This window comes from Lichenostomus cassidix, chromosome 6 (genome assembly GCF_008360975.1).
Source record: "Lichenostomus cassidix isolate B80296 chromosome 6, HeHo_3.0, whole genome shotgun sequence".
NCBI lineage: Eukaryota > Metazoa > Chordata > Aves > Passeriformes > Meliphagidae > Lichenostomus > Lichenostomus cassidix.
In genome coordinates, this window is record NC_139487.1 from 27,173,912 (window position 1) to 27,197,464 (window position 23,553).

The following is a 23,553-nucleotide window of genomic DNA, read 5'->3' on the forward strand; positions in this document are numbered from 1 at the left end:
CCCTACCCTTCCCTGTTCACGCAGTGGTCTGTGTGACCTAATGATCCCATTGCAAGGAAAGAGAGGTGTAGGGCTGAATGCAGAAGGGGCAGTAGCAGGAACAGAACACAGGGACAATTTTTTCCATTGAGGTTCCTTGTATGAAGAGCACTGGATTGTAAACAGGCTTTTCAGGCCTTTTGTACTTCAGGGAACCATTTAAGGGCTTTGCAGAGCTTGGCTTGCTGAGATTTACTGACTCAGAGCACCTTCTCCCAATGTGCTCTGTCCTCCACCTCTTATCAAGCCAAGGAGGATCTGAAACTTGGACTTAGCTTGCTATAGTAAGAATGGTATACAGAGTAGAGCATAATATCATTTCAATTAGGGATTTTATTATCTTCTTACTTTAATTAATTCTTCTTTATTCTCTCTGTACTGATAATCCAATAAACATTTGTGTTTGGGTTTTTTTTTTCCTTTGTGCACCTTCCTATATGGGAGGAGTTAAGTTTTAGAGTTAGAACATATTTTATCACTTTTGTTAGGTAAGCAAGGCTACCAAGCTTTGGTTGTGCTAACTTAAATCTGTAGGGCTGACAAACTTACTGCACAGCAAATGAACAAATACATAATATGAGTTGGTCTCGAATTAAGCAGCTGTACTGACAAAATCCTGTTTGCTAGTAACCCAGGTCTGTACTGAGGTATTTGTTCAGTTTGGATGCCATTGCTGGTGAGAAAGTACTCAGTCATCTTCAGAAAAGGGCTGGTCAATTGGGAGTTGAATCTACTGTATGGAGTTGGAAGGCTGAAACATTACCTGTCAGGTTTTCTAGGACAAGAGAATACACAGGGAAGGGTCTTTTCAGGCAGTATCATGCCCTCGTATGTCCTCTTTGGAGCCAAAGTCATAAAAAGCTCACTGCTTTAAAAATATATATTTGTGTGTCCACTTTTCTGGTTTCAAACATGTTATGTTTCAAAATTGCAAAGCTGTCAAAAGTAGTGGAGATTAGAGGGGGAAAAAAAGAAATTTATTTCTAACCACCCACCCCTGTTTTGATTTATATTTCATCATCTGCACTTTTATTTTTATTCATCTAGAAATACTAAATCATCCCTTGCTTTCATTTAGGTAGCAATACTACCTCAATTCTGGCTTAAGCATGCGAAGTAGCTTTTGAAAAGCAAGGATACTTGTGATTTCTGTATAAATGAGCAAACAACTCTCCCAAACAATGAATACTGCATGCTGAGCTGTGTCTGCAAAGCTGTCATTGACTGTGTTCAGAGTTGTCCATGACTTGCAGTTTTGGCCCTATGGAAGATCTGTTAGAACATATCTGGTGTTCTGCTTGAAGCTTCGCTGTTCATACCTGTAGTGGTTGAAGTGACCCCCCAGCTTTCATAGGTGTTTGCTACTTCTTTTGGCATGGCTGGCACAGTTGCAGATGGCCCCTGGTATTTTTCTGGATGATTATTTCCTGTTTTTTCCCCTCATTTTCTTTATTATTTTTATTTTTCTCTTGTTTTTCTTTGCCTTTCATGCCTGGCATCAAGCAGCTCTGTTGGCTCCTCATGACATTTTTCATTCTCCCCTTCTCTTTTTCTGCCTTTTCTAAGAAAATGTTCTGCCTTGCCCAGGGCATGTGTCTGTGGGAGAGGTACAAGAGCAGTACTTGAAACTGAATTTGGATGTGGTTGTACCAGGGGCAGTGCTCCAGGAGCCTGTGTCTGCTTCTTTATTAGCAACAGCAGTAGGTCTGGGGGTATAAATAGAATTAGAAACCATATTTCCCTTTTTGTGGGACATTTCATGGTTTGGAAATCTTCTCCATTCCAAGGGTAGAGAAAAGATAAAATACATAATTCTGCACAACTAGAATATGGAACAAAAAATATAATCAAATTAAACACAGTGTTTTGTTCCCTCATATCAATATATTTCATTCTAATTTGAAGTTTCTAAACATTAACTATTTTTACATGTAATCAGTTTAAAAAGCAATGAACTACTCTTCCTGGAAGTGGAATGGTACAGAATCTGACAGATAATTCAAATAAGTTGTTTCACTATTATGACGTCCTTCTTTTAATTTCATTTTCAACAAACTTCTATCACTATTCAGAAGCTTAATTGAAACCTGTAAGACATGGTCAGGCAAAGCACCAGATGTCTTGTCGATACAGTAGAGCACTTTTTGTGAAGGGCAGGGTAGGGATGAAGAAAAGGCCAATGTAGTGTTATATGTCAAAACCATCCATACCTGCTCTGGAGCTGAGGAGAGGTGAGGGACAAACCTTTGCCTGGAAATATGCAGAAGATACTGAGGAAGACTGTTTTTGAAAATGCTTTTTTATTTTTACAGAAATGCCTCAAAGACAAGAAATTTAAATAAAGGAAGATTTTAATTTCCCTGGTAGCTGAAAAAGTAGTTTTGGGGATACATACAGGGCTTCACCAATTTCCTTTGATTGATATCTGTACATACTTAAAAAGCTGAGGCAGCATCAGTTCAGATTTCATTATGGCTAAGGAAGAATGGGCTAAGGAAGCCAGAAGATGGTTGGTGTGAAAGTGATCTGCCATGGCAACACACACTTTTTGGAGAAGAGGGAGAGGTGGAAAAAGGGCAATAGGGATAATGGGCATCAATAAAAAGGCTGTCTAACCTCACAGCTTTGGGAAACTAGTAATGCTTTTGGAAAGATAATACAATAAATAAGAGATGGCAAAAGAACTTCAGGATTCTGTGAAGATGAAGGCACAACAAAGTATTCTTATGGCTCTAGTGGGTTATCATCACAGAACTTGAAATCAGAGATGAATTCTAAAGAAAAATTGATTAAAAAAAGCTAGGGCAGAGTGTAAAGGTGTAACAAAGTAGGTGATGATAAAATGAGTCTGTGTTGCAAAATGACTCACGCTAGGAATCATTAAAAGTATAAGAAAAAGTTTAGATACAGCAGGAGAAAAGTCTGATGTGGTTATTTGAAAAACGAGGTTTTAACGTTTTTAGTTCCTTAATTCTGACTTTATAGAAACTATTAAATATGATCAGACTGTCTAAAACATATTGTTGGTAGTTCCAGTTTATTTAGATGAATCTGAGGCACTCCACCAGATGAGACAATATAGAGAAGTGCTAAATGTTTCGCTTGTGGCTACAAAATGGGGTATAGGTGGTGAGCATCTGCAGGAGCAGCTTACAGTCCTTGTGGATAAAAACCAGAATGACATCAGTGGGGTTGTGGTCCTGCTGAGTTAGCAAATGTAGTCCTCAGAAACGTTCCCAGAAACAGCCTTTGTAAGATAAGGGAGGCAATTATTTCGCTCTGTTTGACATCAGTTTGGCTTTGTTGGAACAGTACTGCAAGTTTTGGGTAAGACACTTTAAAACAAAACAAGACATGCAAAGCAATGTTAAAAGTCTGGAGGAGAGCACTTAGTGTGATGAAAGCATGGTAAGGTATGATCCAAATGGAAAGGCTGAAAAACTTGGCTATAGCAGTATAACTAAAACAAGAATGTGATCACATCATCACTCCGGAAATATAAAGGAAATACAATTTAATCTTCTTCAGTGGAAATTAGATCTAGTATTGGAAAATGACTTATGGTCTGAGAGTGTATGGAAACAACTTCCTTGGTTACCTTCTTCCATCTCATCATCTGTTTCTCTTCACACCTGGTTCTGCTCTTGTTTTTTTTCTTCATTTTTCAGCATCCTACTCACATAAATCAGCTAAGTAATTTCAGTGTCAGTATGGAAAGACAAATCCAACTGTGTTTTGAATGTCACTGGGTATTTTCTGACCTGCAACTTCTGTTCTGGGCCTGTCCACATCTCCTTTTTCAATATGGTTATGACAGTGACAGTTTACACAGAGTCACTGCATATACTTCCTATTGAACCATTTATTCAGTGCTTTTGGTGGTAAACAGGAATGTATGGGATCTGTGACTCATGGCTGATTTCCAGTCATCACACAACTCCATCCTTCTCTGTCTGCTACTGAATAAGCTGGAATGACTGTGTTTGATTAGAGTCTGTCAGCCAAATCCACTCTTGGGTCCACCTCAGTGATTTGACGTAGCCAGGGATGAACTGAGCGTCGTGTTTCTTGATATCAGCCATTTGTCATGGGGGATTATGTTGTAATTGCATGTGGTTTTGATAGAAAAATGCCTAGGAATGAATTATTTGCACTTTTAGTGTTTTAAAATTAGAGTTAATTGTAAGGTGTAAAAAATAAGTCTGAGAGCTAAAGATTAGAGCTCCTTCTTGACTACAGTTTTCATTTGCAGCTTTTGCATTACATTGATTCTCTTTGATTCAGATCAATCCACATCAGAGCACATACAAAGGAGCATTTGTTATTAACACAAAATAACTTCTTTTTTTAGTTTTAGAGTTTTTCGACTTTTTCGAGTTTCTTAGTTTTAGAATCACCACATTGTGTACCATATGGACTAAAAAATGCTAAAATTCAATGTTCACTTCTAAATTCTCAAACTGCAACTACAGGAATAGTGGGGAGAACTAGTAGAAATTTCATTACATTAGGTTTTTACTGTTTAAAAGATCAGGTAGTCACTAGAGAGGAATGTACTATGGGGTAAAGAAGTCCTCCTCATAGGTTAAGTGCCAGCCCCTGTGGGTATTTCTCATGGCACAAGGGTTTAAAAGGTGAGGAGGTGTTCACAGGGACTGCCCAGGGCATAACTGAATTTCTGCGTTCCTGTATTTCAACATACAGTTCAATCTTTGCAAAATAACTTGCATCTAGGGTTGAAAATGGGCTCATTTCCTTATCTCTTACAAAAACCTGTGCTGTTATTTGTCCCATTTAAAAGTAAACAAACAAAAATCAAACAGCTTATGCTGCAACATTGTGGGGTGGATAGCAGAAAGGTAAGTTGGGTTTTCAATGGCCCTTGCAAATTCAAATATGCTTTTTTTTATAGATAGAATGTGGTAAACCAGCTGATCTTCATGTGTGAACCTGAGCTTAATAACTGGGGCTTTGAAAAAAACATCAATAGCTTTTGCAGTGCTAAGCAAAAACATGCTTAAGAAAAAAAGAAAAGTCAGGGACCAGTTTGTTATTGGTGGAAATCTGTTTTTAGTAAGAAATCTGAAACAAATAGCGGTAGAAATAGGACATTATACAAATTCCAAGTCCACAGGAAAGCAAAGTATTCAGTAATAAGAAGACAACTGAAATTCTTTTAAGCTTTAATTGAAAAATAAAAGTAAACTCTGATTAGCATCCACAAAAGGTTGCTGAGGAATATTTTCTCTTTTCAATCCACAGTAAAGATCCTGATTTGCAAGGAGTCAGTAAGCACAGAGAAACTACTCAAGCAAATGCAGCTATAATGTATTTGGTTAAATTCTTCCCAGCTATGATACGTGTCAGAAAAGCCCTCTTAGCTGAAAAGGAGAAGAGAAAAATGAAGTAGGAAGAAAAGTTTTTGGAAGTTTTTTTGCAGGAAAAGCAATAAAAAACCCTGGAAATGTAGCAAGAGCACACATTTCATCAGTGGTGAGAAGGCTTAGACAGGAAGTTAGAGTGCTAAGGGACTTGGGGAAATCTGAGCCATGTGGAGATGACATTGTCCTCATCACTTGAATACTAGTCAAAAATTTTAGACAGCAGTTGACCTTATTCTTGCTTTTTGGACAGATGATGCTTTCCAAATGATGCTGGTGGTGCTGCCAGCAGATTAATTTATAGATCTTCAGTGGACAGATAAAACTTTCCCAAGCTCAGCCTAGGTGATCAGTCAGAGCATAGTGCAGAAAAATGGCTATTGATGCTTTTCCTTTCCCCTCTCAGAACATTCACTCAATGCATGTTTCTGCTGATCCTTTTCTGGACTCAATCTCAATTCTTTTTTCTGCACTTTCACTGTCTATAGGAGGCAGTTTTCCATATGAGGGACAAGAAGGTGCCCCATCAACATCTGGTGTGACATATTTCTTACTTTCCATTTCCATCCTGCATCTCCATTGCTTCTGGCAATACTTGTTTTCTTTCCTTTCACCACATCAGACATGCCCAGTATGTCTGTAGTTACTGGTCCTCTTGATTTGAGAATCAAATGGCTTCTCAGCTGTCATCTGGGCACTTCTTTATTATTTTACTTTATAAAAGTTTTTTTTTTTTGGTTTTTTTTTAAGTTGAGGAAAATGAGCAGAAAATAGAATAGTAATTATCAGATAAAGTCTATCTCAGCAAGCTACTTTTTTCCCCAAGGGCAGCATGTAGGAAGGTGTTAGATAATGAATGATGAGCAGAGTTTTCCTAGCACATGGCTGTAGAGTAATATTGGGAAAACTCACTTTGGAAGAAAAAAACCTAATGAATACAGTGTTTTTTCTAAACTTTTCTTGGAAATATTTTTTTGGAAGTGTCTGCATTTTGGGTGATCAACAGCTAGACCCTGGATAAATTGTTGTGGCCTAATTTTTGCTTGGTTAGAGCCAGGATTCTCTGCTAGACTGGGCTTCTGCTCACTTTTTCTCTTCTTATGGAAGTGCCTAAGATTATTTTCTTTTCTTCATTTTAAAATTTGTGTTTACTTTGATAACCAGAAGTTAGTAAATCTTTAACTAATCCCCATGTCTTTCTTTTTCTTGGAGAAAACAAGACCTTTTAATGATTGTTTATGAATGCAAGCAGGGCAGGCATTCTAAGATATTCTCAAATTACACAAAAATACAGAGTAAAAAAGTTTAAAAATTGAACAGAAATACAAGGAACGCACTGTGGAAATGTCATAAGATTTAGGTAATGACACATTTCAATGCAAACTGTAGCAATTTACAATTACAATTTATTCTAATTGTATCCCAGGTACTCTATATTTATTACTTGCCTAAGGAAATTTCAGTTCTCTCCTTTTGGCCACTATCTTTAACAGCACAGTATTTATAATTATTTATTTATTTTCATAAAAATCTGTGAGTTTTCTTTTTCTTATAAATGCTTGGAAGTTATATACACACATGAAACTGTACTGCATGTGTACCTGCATCCTGCCCAAAGAAATTTAGAATTGACCTAATGCTGTGGAATTACAAAGAGAGAATCTCAGTCAGCTAGGAGCAAGGTCATCGCTGACCTTTCATGAGTTGTATTGTCAGTGAATTCCACACTAAAATCAGTGATGGGGTTTTTTTGTTTGTTGTCCAGTTTTTAGTAATTATCATTTTGTGTGCTTTTTTTTTCCCATGAGAATTACTTTTTAGTATGGAAAAATATTTTGTCAAATCAGAGGATCTTTTGCTGTACAGGCACTCACTGTGATCTGAGAAAGACATCTGAACACCCAGTGCAGAGTTCTTATATCTAGAAATAGAGCTGATTAAATTAAATTATGAATACATCCTTGTAGAGATTTTGTGGGAGCATTGGGTAAGAAGACATGAGGTGGTGCTGGACATGTGGGAGAACAGTGAGGATGGGAGTTGGACAGGTGATTGTGCACACTTGTATTGGAATGTTTTCTGTGCCAAGAAAAGTGGATGTGTCCTTTCTTTAAAGGACTATTTATGTATAGGTGTTTGTATGTGTGTGTCTGTTCATGGGGGATGCAGAGAAGCCAGCAGAATGTAAATGTTGACTAAATCTATTTACAGGGTAACCTTCTAGAAGAATAGCTAATTGAATGATGTTTTCTGGATTTTCATTTATAGATGTAAATTGTGCATTGAGGGAGTTAAAACAACCCAACAAACAGTACTGATACTACAGAAAATATCCAAATAAATCTCTAGCTTGTCTCCATGAGCATCCTTGTTCTCATTGTTGTTCTGTTTAATCCTCCAGTTTTCTCAGGGTTGTGTTTTCTGGAAATACGTTTCGGTTTTTTAAATTATTAATGTCATTAAAATTTATAATTTTGTGTCATTACCTCTAGGAAAATAGAGATTGTAATGTGAAACATAATTGTCTCATTTTGAGATTTGTGTTATGATAGTTGAGCACAAGTAAAGTGGATTTAAGTATTCCCCTGAGCAATATGATGTGGTATTGCAAACTAACAGAAGTTCTGTGTGTGCAGATAAAGAAACAGATAAACCAATTCCACAAATGACCAATATTTTTGTTTCTGAGACATCTCTAAAAGGCTGTGTGTCACTTAGAGGGGACATGAAATGTGTGTGGTGTGAGCAGAACTGAAGGTTTGGATGATTTGTGATTTTTTAATTTTTTTTTTTTTTTTCTGTTTTCAGCCATTTGGTCTGAGTGTGCCTACGGAGGGCACACAGCCTAGGAGGTGATGAGTTAAAGCTATGCCATAAAATTGTCTCTCCCTCAGACTTCAGCTTAGACATAGTTTTAATACCCCTCAGTGTGTGGTTTTAATACCCCTCAGCTCCCCAGAGGGGAAATCTGGAGGGGTCTGTAGAACCTGTGGGTCTGCTACACTACCTCCTGACAAGGCTACAAGTGCTGCCCAGCATTTTCTATTAAGTCTCAAAATGTTTGCTTTCTATAAGAATATATTTGTTTTCTGATTTGCTGTTTTCATGCCACACCAGTTGATCTTCATTAATGCAATGAATTTCACCTTCTGCAAAGTTAAAAATTCATGTTCCTAAAAAAATCATGGGAAATTGGCAAAGAAACACTAAATTGACCCAAGGTACAGTACTAGTCAACCATAACAAGTAATTATTATAACCCCATGGTCATTTCACTCACAGCTTGACAGAGAAGAAGGCAAGAAAACAAAATATTTTTTTTCTTGAATGTTAAACGTCCAGGGCCAGGCTCATTCTGCTGATGACACATCACAAGGTGTGGGCCCTGTTGACCAAGTAATTGCAGCCCACTGACCCACAAGGGACTGAGAGAGCCCTGGGCAGGCTGGGCCAGCTGTGCTGGGGACAGGCTGATGTGACTTGCAGCTGCTGCTGGTGGCCATGCTGAGGAGCTGGGATGTCCAGCAGGTGCCTGGGGGGTGAGTGCAGGCAGCAGTGCCTGCCTTTCCTCACAGTCAACTCCTGCCTGGGAGAAAACATCACGGGCTGCACCTTTGTTATGATTTCAGGAGCAGTTAGTGTGTGATTTTCAAATGGGGTAAAAGAAAAGGTTTTGGTTTTGTGTGTTTCTTTAGATACAAAATGTGTAAAGCATGCAGTTGAGCTGGCTTCAGTCTCCCTCCAAGAGCAGTAGATGCAGGCTCTGTCCTAGGATGGATTAGGAGGCTGGGGCATGTGAAGGTCTGCAAAGAAGCTTTAAAAAGTGCACAGCCTGGAAAGAAGAGCAGCTTGTCCTTGAGGTCTCCTTATATCTTATCCCAAATTACTCTGTGTGCAGAAACTGATGTTCCTAAATGTGTCAAATCCCTCCATAAAGTTTCTCCTATTTTTTATTTCCTAATACAGACAACCTCAAAAGACTTCCTTGAGTCATTATCAGGGTTAGTCTGCAGAAATTATCTACTGTTCTTACGGGAAAAGTGCTTTCTTGCAATGTTGTTCACAGGTGAAAGAGCCATATTTCCTGAAGACTGCTATGTTTTTCAATTGTTATTTTGTCCTGAGGATATAGTGATGTTCTACTCTGTCAAACAAAAATTCTTTCTGTATAAATTTTGTTTCAAGGCTCTTTTTTTTTTTCCGTTAGAAATCTATTGAGACCATTTTGGTGCTTTTTGTTGAGGAACTACATCTGCAAAATTGTAGTATTGCCAAGATAGATTGTACTGTGTTAAGCTATTGTCTTTTGTTTCAGATGATGTATTAAAAAATAGCATTGTTGTTATTTAACATAAAATAACATTTGGCCTAGACTAAGAATGGACATCTGTAACATTTTTCTCCTATTGCCTTTTTAAAAAATTTAATAATGAAAGAAATACATAAAATGTCTGGACAAATATGTGTTTTTAAATGACTGTGTCTCCATTCACAGGAAATCACTGATAATGAGATACTAGAGTTGGTGCACAGTGCTCTGGGGAGGATGACAGTGATCCGGCAAATTTTCCCTCTCTCACGGGACAACAACCAGAGGTGCATGAGGAACAACCACCGGATATCATCCCTGCTGTGTGATCCACAGGAAGGCTATCTTCAGATGCTGCAGGTCAGTAGCTGTGTGCAGCAGAAAAAAGTCCACCTCAGGAATTTGACATGGGGTAGTTTTCTGTGGCTGTATTAACTCAGAGGAGGAATCAAATGGGTACAGATAAATCTGAGGATGTAGCCTTTGGTCAACTTTTCTTGACTTTATTAATTTATTTCCCAGGGCTCAGTGCTTTAGGTGTGATGTTACATCCATGAAGTATCAGCAAGTGGTTGCACTAACTCAGAGCTGATTTTGCACTTTCATTCTTTTAAAAATATTTTTATATTTGAAAAGTGTTGTGCCACATAGCCTTGTGGTATTACTGTTTGCTTATTGTATTTATGCTTATTAGACATCTGTTGTGAAAGAGTTAATCTGGGAGGATTACAGAACTCTGATAGGTATTGGGCTGTGGAGCATTTCCTATTTAGGTAATGGACTGAATCAATGATGTATTCAGTCTGACCCTTTTCAATAGTCTCAGAAGTCTCCAGCAGCTGATAATTGTCTGAGCGTGTGAAATATGCACTGCTAGTTCAAGTTTTGGATCTTGGTAACACATTTGACTTTGGTGTTAGCAACATCTTGACATTTGTTGGCAATTTATCCCGGATATCAGAATTTTTTTTGCAGTAATTTAAATATTATTTCAGGTGCTATTTCAATGATAGTGCAATAATTTAGAAACACAGGCTTTGGACTTTCAATTGGACTCTTGTGTTTTGATTTACTTGAGATACAGTTAAAAATTTCATTTGTATCGCTGTTGAAGGTGTTGGATATAACTATAAAGTTTAGTGGGACTTAGAATATAAACTTGCTTAAAACCTTTTAATTGTGAATTTAGTCTTTATCTGAGATGGGTTGAGTGAGGCCACAGTGATTGAGCCTGTGGGTTGTCCAGTGTGGGTGTGTGTTGGAGTGACCGAGAAGGGGCTTGGTTAGGCTGAGGGGAGCAGGCTGGCAGCAGATATGAACAGCTCCTCCTTGAAGAGAACCTCTGCTGGCTCAGGTTCTGTCCTAGCCATGGCAAAGTTTGGGAAATACCAAGCACACCCCCTCTAGTTCTGAGCATGGCTGTATTCTTTCTGCACAGGGGAAAGTCTATGCCTGTCTTGGCTCAGAGAGAAAAGACACTTTTGATCTTTGTTAGTAACTCTGAGGTATGCTGTAATGAGAACAAAGGCCGCTCATTTCAGAGGATCAAAGCAATTTCCAGTATGATGAAAAAATTATCTATGCTGCACCAACAAATCACTCATTTGGGAATAATCTTCCATTACAGCAGGATTTTGAGTATTGCTGCCTATGCTGGTTTCTGCATAATCTAATTCAGGGACTCATCTGAAGGGCTCTGACAGGTCTCTGAGCAAGTTCTAATTTGCTAAAACTGTAACTGGTTTGCTAGCATCAACAGCCTCATGTCCTATTACTAAATTTCATTGATAAGAGCCTTTTGATAAGGACCCTCTCCTGCTGATTCCCAAATGCGGGTTTTGAGAAGCAAAACATTCTTAGTTTCTATCTTCCAGAAATACTGTACCACCTTAGAAACTGTCTTTGGGAAAATGCTGTGGTAACGTTATGCTTTGCCCATTAGTTTCTTTTCTATGAACTTTAAAACAAGAGAGATAAAGTGCAGAAGTAAAATGTTCCCCTTTTGGCGTCTGATTCCATAATTTTCATGTCCAGTTGCATTGGCATGAAAGACAAAGGGCACATGTGAGAGCTCTACAAATTAGCTGCCCCCAGTATATTTTTAAGTGTCTACAGACTGAATACAGGATGCTTTTATCATGTGCAGTTATACCTGAAGCTTTCCATAGCTGCATTTATTTTTCATAGGTTTTGCCAAAGTATCTTATGTAACACCTTGTGGACATACTGCTCATATTAATTTCTGAGTGTGACTGACATGTTATTAATGGTCCTGTAATTCAGGTACTTCCAATTTTCCGTTTATTTTTTCTTGCTTGAAAAAAAACAGCTGTGACCTTTTGCTGTAGAGTAGTACATCACTGAATTACCCCAGTTGCCAGAGGCTGCAGGAGGTCCAAGCTCCATGTCAGGCTGCATGAATCCACCAGAGGCAGTGAGCGCCTGCCAGCACTGAGTCTTTGTGTTGCTTTGAAGTACTTTGATTAACACCACAGTTTGGAAATCCCTGCCTCGTTCTCCCCTGGGCAGTCTCATATTAATAATTGTTTGTTGTCAAGGTAACTTACCAGCTATTGTTGGTTAATTATTTATTTAATGACTTTGAAGAAGAATAAGCTAATCTCTGTCAACCTCTAGCTGTAGTATTTTTCTAGGGGAGAATTTAGCATTTTTACCAAGCTAGTGAAGAAAGAAACATTTACGTCATGGATTATTAACTTTGTTCTGGCTAAATTAATGAAAATCTTTTTGGAACGATTTTGTTCTCTGTGTCTTTAGCACCATATCCTGGAAAGTTGTTTTTCAGTGGGTGATCATCCCGGTTTGGCATTCTGACAAGGCTTTTAAAGATCAGGCTGTTCTGCAAGCTCATCCAAAAACTCATCTGTTCTGAATGCTTTGTGGAAATCCAATCTTATTCCATCAACCCACTTGTCAAAATTTTGCTCATACCCTTATTTCTTGCACGTATTATATACTCAACTGGGTTTCTGCTTCAAGTGGAGAAAAAGCTTGATAAAGTTTCCTGTCTTGATCATTTTATTTGACTTCAGAGGACTGCATTTCTCTATTTCTTATTCTTCAGGTAGGATTTTTTGTGTTCATCTCATTTACTCTCTGTAAATGAAAGAGTCACAGTTTAGAGCTGGCTGTCTTCCATTGGCCATTGGTACCTTCTGGTTTCGGCCATCAGTGTTGTCAGCGTTGCCTCATCTGGAGAGAAAACACTGAAGCACTTCAGGATTTATTGTTAAATCTAGTTAGTCTAGCTAGACTTAGTATATATCCCCACATGGTATTTGAATGGTATATAGTGGTATGATTACTATTAAATTGTTTAGATTATTTCAGAAATGTTCCTAAAGACTCCATTTGAAAAAATTTTGCTGTATAGCTTGCTCCTTTGCAAAATATTTCCCTTTAAGTCTTATTTTATAAAGCATTCTACAAACTTGATTTTTGATTAAGGTATTTTTTCTTTCATCAGGTTAGGCATGATGCATTCATAAATTCAAAATCAGATTTTTTTCTGTTTATGTTTTATTAAAGAAAGATTTCTCTTTAGAAAAGTAATTCCCATTAGTTGGTTTTTGTCCCTGTTTACCACTTATGCAGTTGATGAGTTCAATCTAGGTAAGTTTCTAAAGATATTAAAATATTTTACAGGGACACAGTGTATCTGTAATTATTTAGCATGGTGCAAAATATATAGTAGGATTGAGAAGGCAAAAGGAAAACCCCAGCATACGGTGTCACAAAATTAATGGGGTTATTCCTGATTGAGAGTGCAGCCTCTCTACTGAAAAACTATTCCAGGCATTGCTTTGACATATTTGAGGAGAAGATGTTGAGAAGTGTGGGAAGGTATTCATTGAAAGAGCTGATCTTCTCCTTGTGTAAAAATTCCATTCTTCAACGATGTTGTCCATCAGATATCTGTGTAGGCATCTCTTAGCAGTTGCTCCTATAAAGCTGTGGTTTTATTTCTGATCTATTTTCTGTTCAGGAGTCACTGCAATTTAACTACTGTAAGTGAAGTTGGTTTTTTTTAGGATGTGTTTGACTGCCTAAACTTAAGGGCCTGATTCTGCAATTTTGTCCAGCTAAATGTCCTTATTCTCATTTGACCTGTTAACTCTGCTGTTATTACACAACTGTAAAGTGCTACTGAGGGGCAGTAAATATTGATTAAACCCTATTAAAGCATTCGCTTTCTCCCATAAAGGATTGATGAGCCACATTTTTCCTTTTATTTCATTGCAAACCTATATTTGCTTGTCTTTTTAGCAAAGTTTAATTTGGATTTTTGGCCAGATGTTCAGTCACAGTGAAATTGTTTCTGAGTACCACATGAATGAAAAGTATCCTTGAACTGACTTTACTGCCCACTGCACAGCACAGTCTCTCCCTGAAGCCGAATGACATGTGTTTTCTACAAGGTGTGTTAGCAGAAGAATTTGTTGAAAACCCCAAAGCACTGCAGGTGTCCCTTGGCTGTGGGGGATTTTGTGAGCACACTAGAGGCTAAAACCCCAGGAAGGCTCTGCAGTGATCTTTTCCTCTCTGCTAGAACTGAGTTTTGACTGCTGTGTTTCTCTATTTGCATAATTATTTCATTGAATTTTAGTGCACTGCTCAATCAGGGAGCAGACAATAGTGGCTAGAAGAAAGCATCAGTACCCCCATTTTTCATTTGTTATTGCCTCTGAAACCTAATTTGTACCTATATTTATTTATAAATGAGGTAGGATAAAATTATAATCTCATACTCTGTTTTGCAATTCCAACATCACCTCTTGTCCTTCTGTATGACTCTTGGTTGTGTTCAGTTCTCTTTATCAAGGCATTCCTACTAGACTTTCTGTGGATAGTTAGTGTTAGTTGTGCCAAATTCCTGAGATGTTTAGTGAGCGAATCCAATGCCTCCAGCTAACAAACTTGAGCATTACAGGGTAATCCAGGCCTTGTATTGTTGTTGACGTGTTGTTACAAAACATACTGGCAAAGAAAACACTCATAATGATGTTAAATGCTCCTAAGAAATAGCTGAAGGACAGTGAGTGTTCAAAGAATAGAACCTGTAGGAAGGGAAAAGTGTTGTGCTATAGGTAACTGTGTAAAAACAGGAGAAATTTTAAAAGGAAGGAAGAGCTGCTTATCAATTAAAAAGAGGTTCTGAGAGTGCAGTCTTGCAAATAAATCTTTGGAAAGCTCATTGTTTGAGATATTTAAAATTAGAATGGGCAAAACACTAAATAATACACTAGTTAGATTCCTTACTGTCAGAAGGCTTGAATAAATATACAACTGAGGCCTGTTTTGCTGTGGTTTTAGAAGAATTTTAGTCATTTTATTTCATTTGCCTCAGCCATAATAAATAAATAGCCCATTGGAAGTTTGAAGCTGACATTTGAGTATTTAATGAACGTTTGTTTTTCGACTGTGCTCCTCATGAATGCCAGACTGCTGGCTGTGATTTCGCTCTCTGTGAGCAGCAAGTGTGTATTCAAAACAGAGGCACTGATGCACAGTCTCTGTGGGGTGTGGGCAGGGCAGGAGGAACAGCAGCCAGCCCTGGTCAATGGTGACCAGGACATGGTGTGGGCAGGGCAGGAGACACAGCAGCTAGCCCTGGGTTAGTGGTGACAGGACATGGTGTGGGTAGGGCAGGAGGAACAGCAGCCAGCCCTGGGTTAGTGGTGACAGGACATGGTGTGGGCAGGGCAGGAGGAACAGCAGCCAGCCCTGGTCAATGGTGACCAGGACATGGTGTGGGCAGGGCAGGAGACACAGCAGCTAGCCCTGGGTTAGTGGTGACAGGACATGGTGTGGGTAGGGCAGGAGGAACAGCAGCCAGCCCTGGGTTAGTGGTGACAGGACATGGTGTGGGCAGGGCAGGAGGAACAGCAGCCAGCCCTGGTCAATGGTGACCAGGACATGGTGTGGGCAGGGCAGGAGACACAGCAGCTAGCCCTGGGTTAGTGGTGACAGGACATGGTGTGGGCAGGCCAGGAGGAACAGTAGCTAGCCCTGGGTTAGTGGTGACAGGACATGGTGTGGGCAGGGCAGGAGGAACAGCAGCTAGCCCTGGGTTAGTGGTGACAGGACATGGTGTGGGCAGGCCAGGAGGAACAACAGGCAGCCCTGGGTTAGTGGTGACAGGTCATGGTGTGGGCAGGGCAGGAGACACAGCAGCCAGCCCAGCCTCCCAAGGCAGCTGTGGTCAGTGGTGCCAGGACATGGTCACTCTGCCGGGGCTGCTGAGGGTAGAGGTGGCAGTGCAGGCCTCGAGCTCCAGGAGGTGCCAGGCCTATCTCCCGGGCAGGGCCTTTCTTCTGGAAGATGTGAGGCACCTGTTTGCTGGTTTGGCATTGTACCAGGGATGTGACTGAGGCTGCCAATCCTCACACAGTGCAGTGACCATTTTCTGCTGCTGTTGATCCATGTGGTGATACAGCCAGGAGCGGTCTGAGGAGGAACCGGAAGGAAGAGACCTGCATGGATGAAAAAGTAGCTCCTGGACAAACTCAAACACTGGAAGAAAGTCTGCAGAGGCTAGAATCTGGGACAGGAAACTGGTGAGAAATGCAGAGAAATTGTCTGAGCAGCCAAGGACCAGGTTTGGAAAACTAAAACCCTGATCAAATTAAGTCTGGCCATGAATGCTGAGGGAAAAACTGACCTTTTATATGTACAGCTGGTGATAAAAAGGAAAATTAGGGAAAACATGAACCCTTTCTGAATGGAAATAGGAGACTTGGTTACTCCCTGGATAAGGAGAAGGCTGAGGTACTCAGTGATTTCTTCTTCTCAGTCATCACTGTCAATTGCTCGAGGCACAAGCTGTGTTTGCCCCATCCCTGGCAGTGTCCCAGGCCAGCATGGATGGGGCTTTGAGCAACCTGCTCTAGTGAATGGCATCCCTGCCCATGACAGGGCTGCTGGAATTAGATGATCTTAAAGGTCCTTTCCAACCCCAGACATTCTATGGTTCTATGAAACTTTTTTAAAAAAATAGGTCAAATTCTCAGTCCCTCTGCTCTAACAATATCTTTGTTAGCACCCCATTATAGCACAAACAAACCACTGATCTTTGGTGCTCCTGGAAAGATGCACTCTGTCATTAGAGACACAAGTGTGCAACTGCACCTGGCAGTACTTGATCTTTGAAAGCTGACCCACAGTTTTAGGGCATGCTGGGGTCTGCGTAGCAGTCACCATGATATCCCTCTTCAGGCAGCAGGCATTTCTGGCAGGCTGCACTTGGTCTGAGCTCCTCTTCCATCTGCTTCATCCTTGGAGCTTACTGCTGTGGCCACTCACAGAGTGATTTTGGCAGCGGCAGGGTACAGATGCCCAGCTTGGGGATGAGTTTTTGAAGTAGTGGTATCTCAGTGTCAGTTTCCCTTCAGCTGATCTCTTCAGCATTCTCTGGCTGAACTCCTGGCTCTGCTGGCCATTCAGGAGTTGGGGTCAGTCTTTGTGGCTTCTCAGAAGAGCACTTGTCTATGATTAGTCCCTCTAAAGGAGCTAAGAGCTTTCTTCATGCATAACTTTAAAAGTAAAATCATTCTGGAAAATCTCATGAAATTCACATAGAAACTTCTATGAAGAGATTTTTAATACTGTGATAGATTTCCAGTCTTGAAAATTTCTGCTGTGCTCTACTAGTGTATGGTGGATTTATTTCTTCAGTGCAAAAAAGAGCTTCATAAAATCTGGAATAATTTCCAGAAGATGAACCAGAACATGCCTAAAATTGTTCATGTACAGAGCATATTCTTTAACATATTGGTTAAGCAGTAACCATCGTTCTTATAGCAGATAGATCAAAAACCATTTCAGTACCTCCAGCTCTTACACTGTCAGCAGTGGAGTGAAGGAAGAACTAAAAATTATTGTCACTTCCTCCAAAGATGACCAAAATGAAATACTTTTGTTCTAGTCTGGGAATTTTTATTCTATTAAGCGGAATTTCTTCAGGCAGATATATGTCCTTCCCTCCTCTGTTCCCCTGTGAATATCCAAATAGGGGAAATAAAAATTGCTCCAGAGCTTTGAAAATCCAACGTAGCCAAGTATGTAGCCTTGTTTTTCTTCTCTCTTGCTTTGCTACTGATTCTGAATGCTACTTGAAAATGAATTTTTTAAAATTCGCTATTTTCTCATGCCTCTGACAGTACTGGCGGAATCAGAGTACGGCTGAACCCTCAGGTATTTCAAAAATTCTCTTTCAGTGGTCATGTCCATACTCATTGGGAATTTGACAGTTCACTGAAAATTAAAATATGTGTGCAGGTGCAGTAATAAGTGCATACAGGCCATGTCTGCTAAATCCTTTTTCTTTCCACAGCATCGCTATTCTGGAGGTTACAGCAAACTTAAAATGCAGATATGATCTAGGATATATGCAGAGATTTTGCAGTATTTAAATGTGATGAAGGAAATTATTATAGCCCTGAATTTACTGTGAGAACAGGCCAGAACTTGTCTTAATTTTTTTTCTTAATATTACAGATCCAGCCTTAGTTGTGGAAATTTCAATGCTGGTTTTTTTCCTAGCTTGCATATTTTCTGTTCTAAAATAGAAGTGTTGATTGTGTGTATAAGATGCAACTTACTCTTCCATAGGATATTGACTCTTCAGTGAGTAATGAGTAAAAGGTAGTTATGCATGCATGTCATTTTTACTGAAGTAAATAGAGTGTGATTACATGAAGGAAAGAATTTTGCTGATTAAAAAGCACTATGTAGTCATGTTTGGGATGAGGCTTTCAGCAGAAGAGAACCAGAGTGGCAAAATACTAATGGATAAGAGTGTACAACAGGACATGCAGAATATTCTTTCCAAGGCAAAAAGGAATTTGCTGTATTCTCTGCAACATGTTCTTCTGTCTTGGTACATACTCCAGATGTAGAATAATGACAAATGTAGCTGTAGATTCCTCTTGTGCAAACCCTGTCTTGCTGTCTCTCAGTTTATATCCTTCTTTCAAAAGAAATTAATGGTACAGTAGTGATGCAAAGTCCATTAAAGGTCTATCTGAACGATGAGGATTAGGTTGGTAAACACAGGATTGTTTTGTTTTGCTCTGCAGCGAGGTAATTTGAGTTGGGTGCAAAGTCATACAGGCTGAGATTCTCAATGCACTTCTCCCAAGCTCTCAGTCAGTGCAGAACTGTGGCATCTTCTCCAAGCACATAAAAAGAAGAAAACAAATGAAACTGTGTACCCAAGTGCATTTTATATTTTGCCTTAGAGCTCTCTGCTAGCAATCTGAGTACTGATTTTGGGAATGAGGCTGCAGTTTTCCAGAACTGCAAAAGAACAGTGCCAAACGGAGAAAACACAAAGAGTTTCTGATCTGTGGCAGTTCCAAGGCAACAGACAATGAGTTGTCAGTTAAAAGTGAGTGTGTAAAATCAAATTCAGTTGGGAGCAAAGAGGATCATGAAGGCTTATAAGAAATGGCATCTTTCCTTATGTGTGTAAAGCCTATTTCTAAGAAAGTGGATTTTGTGGTGTGTGGTTTGGGGTGGCATATCTTGTGGGATCTGAGGTTTGCTTTGATTTTTTTCTCTGAAAAGTTGTTGAACCCAGAAGAAAATTGCCCTGTTGAATAATAAGGATCCACTTGGTTGCTTTATTTGAAAGTTGTTTGGAAATATCTGCAGAACAGGGAAACAAATGCAATTGAGCAGAAGAAACTTGGTTGCTGGGACTCCTATCAACTCTTTAACTACTTTTCTTAAAATGAGAGGAAGTATTAGAAATAGCTACTTTGGAAACTATTCTAAAATAAAAATGTTTAACTGGATATAATAGCAAATATAATCAATGTGGACCGCTTGTTCAGAAAGGCTGGAAAGAAAAGGGAAAAAGGATGGCATTGCCAGATGGGGGAGATTCTCCCTGATAGTATCTCATAGGTTTTGCATGTTGTCATGTTAAGATCTCATTTTATGTTAATTCACTTAAATGAGTGTGTATTCACAACCTCTTTTTTTCCCTTGTATTTTGATTCTTTCCAAATGAATTTTTGCTTATGTATCTTTTTCTCAGATTTACTTATACTACAATATTTTTAAAGTGCCTAGGTTTTCAATTTAATCTGTCAAACTCCAGATTATGGAACATGAAACATTTTGTTTCTGAAGATTAACATTTTACAGACATCAGAAGTTTACTTGGAGCAAGTGATTCAACGATAATATATGTTTAAGCTTTCATAGAGTGACAATTTTATTGGGACACCTAAGGAGTCACATTTATGAGAAGTATGCAGCTGCATTAACTTCCACCTGTAACCCTTTCCTGGTCTCTAGGCAGTACATTCTAAGGTGAATTAAAAAAATCCAGGAGATAAATGGCAAATTCAGCAATGACCGTGATTAAAGCCTACAGCTAGGAGAATATTATTATTAGAATAATACTAATACTTCTACTACTAATAATAGAAAAAAAACTGTATCTGGCCAATGATATGAAGATTTGAGTTTAGTAAAGACTACATTAAAACCCCTGTGCATTGTGTTGAAGAGTTCAGGTGAACTCTGAAAACATGTGAAGAGTATCTAATTATTTTTTAAAATCAGTTCTCTCAGCCAACTTCCACTGCTAAAGCTTTACCATTTGAGGTGGATACCACTGCATGTCAAAGATCTGATCATGTATTGCTGGATATGTCTTGGTTTGAAAAATGAAATACATAGCTCAGCATTACTAGTGTGGTGTTCTGTTCTCACTGGAGTCTTGTCATAAATTATTTTTTTCTGTATCTCTCATGTAAACTGAAGAATAAGGAGGCTAAAATCAGTAGCTCCAGAGAATGCAGCATGTAACCAGTCTGTATACTTGGTGGAGAGAGAGGTTAAGACCAAAATAATGCTGGTGTTTCTCCTGCTGCTCTAAACAGTTGCATGAGTATTAGATCTTGCTGTGCCAGAAATTACCAATTGCTCACATGAATAACATCCCCAAGAACTGAATTCCATTCCATCTCTCCCTCCTTGCTGAAAGGACTGACAGTGTAGCAATCCTTGTCTTTCACTGATCGATAGCTGTACTTCCTCTATAGCTTGAATTTCTCTGTGGAGTGTGATCTCTTTACAGCACTGCATTGCAGTAACACTCAGGCAGTGCCAGTGTGCCAGAATCCCTTGGCCAGAGGGACCCAGGAGCACAGGCATTTGCCTCAAATGCCTTGACTGTTGAACATGTCAAACATACCCAGCTTTTAGCTCTTCCTTATGCCTCCTTTTGTTTTGTTTCTTTGCTGGTTTTTATCATTGCTTTGAAAGGTGCTCAAATTAAAAAAGAGGCTCATTCTTATTATTGTTTGCAGGTTTCCAACCTGTACCTGTATGACAGTGTGCTCATGCTGGCCAATGCTTTCCACAGAAAACTGGAGGACAGGAAATGGCACAGCATGGCAAGTCTGAACTGCATGAGGAAATCGACCAAACCTTGGAATGGAGGAAGATCCATGCTAGAGACTATTAAGAAGGTGAGAAAAGACAAACCACAATTGTGTGAGCAATTGAAAGAACTGCTTCATGTCTACTTGAGCAATTGAAGAAGGTTTCTATTCAACCTTTCTTTTCTATTCAACTTTTGTTTTATTTTTTACAAGCAAGTGATCCTCAACAACCAAGGACAATCCACAGCTATTAAACAAGCAAATGATTTATGATAAACAAGTTACACACAGTGCAGTGTGGATCCAGTGGTTGTTCTCATAGCTGTCTTCTGAGGAGGAAGTAGGATTAGGAGTAGTCATGGGAATTGATTCATGCATTTTGCAAGAGAACAACTTAAGGAGCTTGGGGGGCAACCAATGATAAGATTTAAGACTTGTGTTCCATTTTCTACAGCTCAGATAGCTTTGTAACTCAGCTGAGCATTGGTAAGGATCTATTTGTGTACTATAGCCCAGAGCAGAGCAAAAAGGATCTGATTTGGCCAAGCTGTCACTAACAGTTACACTGTCTTGCACCATGCTGAAATACTCAAATATGGACAGTACTGTGGCTTTGCAGACTCATGGCAAATTCTTGTATAGAAGTTATTTGATCACAAGGACTTGTGGAAAAAACCCTCATTTTTTAAACTATACTAACTTTCACAATTATTCAGAAAAAACCCCGTTCCCAAATACATACTAATGAAATAATTTTCCTCTATTAAAATGATGCAATTTGATCATTCTGATAAGTCCCAATGATGCCATCCTTTGTTGCTAAATTAATTTGAACTTTGGTGTCACTTCAAGCTTCTTTGCTACAAAGCCAGAGTCAAACTGTGTAATACTTTCCCAGTATCTTTCTTTCCTTCATGCCTCTCTTGGGAGCACAGCAGGCGTACCCTTTCTTTTGGACTGGGGGTTCATGCCTCAGACCAGAACTGAGCCTGCTGCCCTCCATTACACTGAGGGCTGTTGTCTCACAGTCCACTAAGGCCCTTCTCCTTTTCTCTGGGGTCTATTTCTGTGGATAGTGATGTCCTGATAGCCATAAACACTGGGTGTGTTAGAGCTAAAGTAATTTTAAAAAAATAAATTAAAAACTAATGTCTTTTGTCTGGTACTGGATTTGACCTACTGAAGAACATGTAATTTCCACATTTAAGTTCACTGTAAACATTATTAAAGCATATTTGGCACACATTTTGTGCAGAGGAGTGTTTATGAAGGCAAATTTCTTCTGGTCTAAAATGTCTGAAACTTATTTCCTTAGGGCCATATAACTGGGCTAACGGGTGTTATGGAGTTCAGAGAAGATGGAGCCAACCCCTATGTGCAATTTGAAATACTGGGCACCAGCTACAGCGAAACATTTGGCAAAGATGTGCGGAGGGTAAAGATATGCTACTTCCTTCTCTCTTTTGTTTTCCTCTGAATAATATACATCCTGCCTCACAGGAGAAAATGTTATTCTTTAAGAATGAATTAGTGCTATGCTGCAGAAGACATTTACTATATGGGAAATATTTTATAATTTATTACACACTTAAATCTTGAGAACTAGTTTCATATTGGTAGGCAGGAATTCTGCAAGTTATTTCCCATGTGCAGTAACAATGCAATGCCATAACCATCCTGTGAATATAATAGTGAAGACTGCACAATTTAGCTTATGTATTTTATTGTTAATTAAGATAGGATTGCTATATTATAAATATGGAAGATATAACACAATTGGCACTTGTCTTACTAAGGAAGCTAGCTGAGAATATAAATTACATACGCATGCAAAGATGTTTTAAGTATAGCTGCTGCAAGAATTTGGGATAAATAAATTTTAAAAAATGTAGAGAAGATAATCTGCAAAATGAAAGATGCTTTGTCATGAAAAGTAAAGATTGACCTATCAGCCGTACCTGGTGGAACAAAGATTTCCAGGGATTAGAAGGCAGTTAGAGTGGTTCCATGGGATTATTAACATAAATTGTCTTGTTCTGAGAAGGCTACCTTGAACACGCTCATGCAGAAGGGATGCTCCAAAAATATGTGAAACTCTCAGTTGAACAGGGAGGTTCTGATTGGAACCCATGCTATAAATAATTTCTAAACTGTTCATCTGCTTGATATACAGACATTACCATGGCATGATCAATGGGTCCTACATTAAACAGAGCTGAACAAAGAGGATTTCACAAATAATTAAAATATATGTCATACTCTCTTTTCATTTGGCTATTGGTTTCTGTGATTTGTTTTGATTTGCCTGAATTACAGAAGTGTAAATGGAAAAGCAAGCAAAGAACTTGTGTTTACAGAATCGTCTTTATCAGCTAAACATGGGATTCTTTCAGAGTCTAATTTG

At 39.0% G+C, this 23,553-nt stretch overlaps 1 protein-coding gene across 16 annotated transcripts in view; it reads left to right on the plus strand.

The window, feature by feature from the left end:
- The window catches only part of GRID1 (glutamate ionotropic receptor delta type subunit 1), a 538,463-nt gene that overhangs the window by 423,872 nt on the left and 91,038 nt on the right, over positions 1-23,553 (plus strand). For all 16 annotated transcript variants that reach the window (XR_014852992.1, XR_014852991.1, XR_014852993.1 and 13 more), the window contains 3 exons: positions 9,916-10,089; positions 21,075-21,236; positions 22,465-22,584. Coding sequence is in view for 13 of the 16 variants with exons in the window: in XM_085064174.1 (XP_084920300.1) it covers positions 9,916-10,089; positions 21,075-21,236; positions 22,465-22,584 (456 nt within the window). In the remaining 3 variants the exon portion in view is untranslated. The remainder of the gene's footprint in view (positions 1-9,915; positions 10,090-21,074; positions 21,237-22,464; positions 22,585-23,553) is intronic.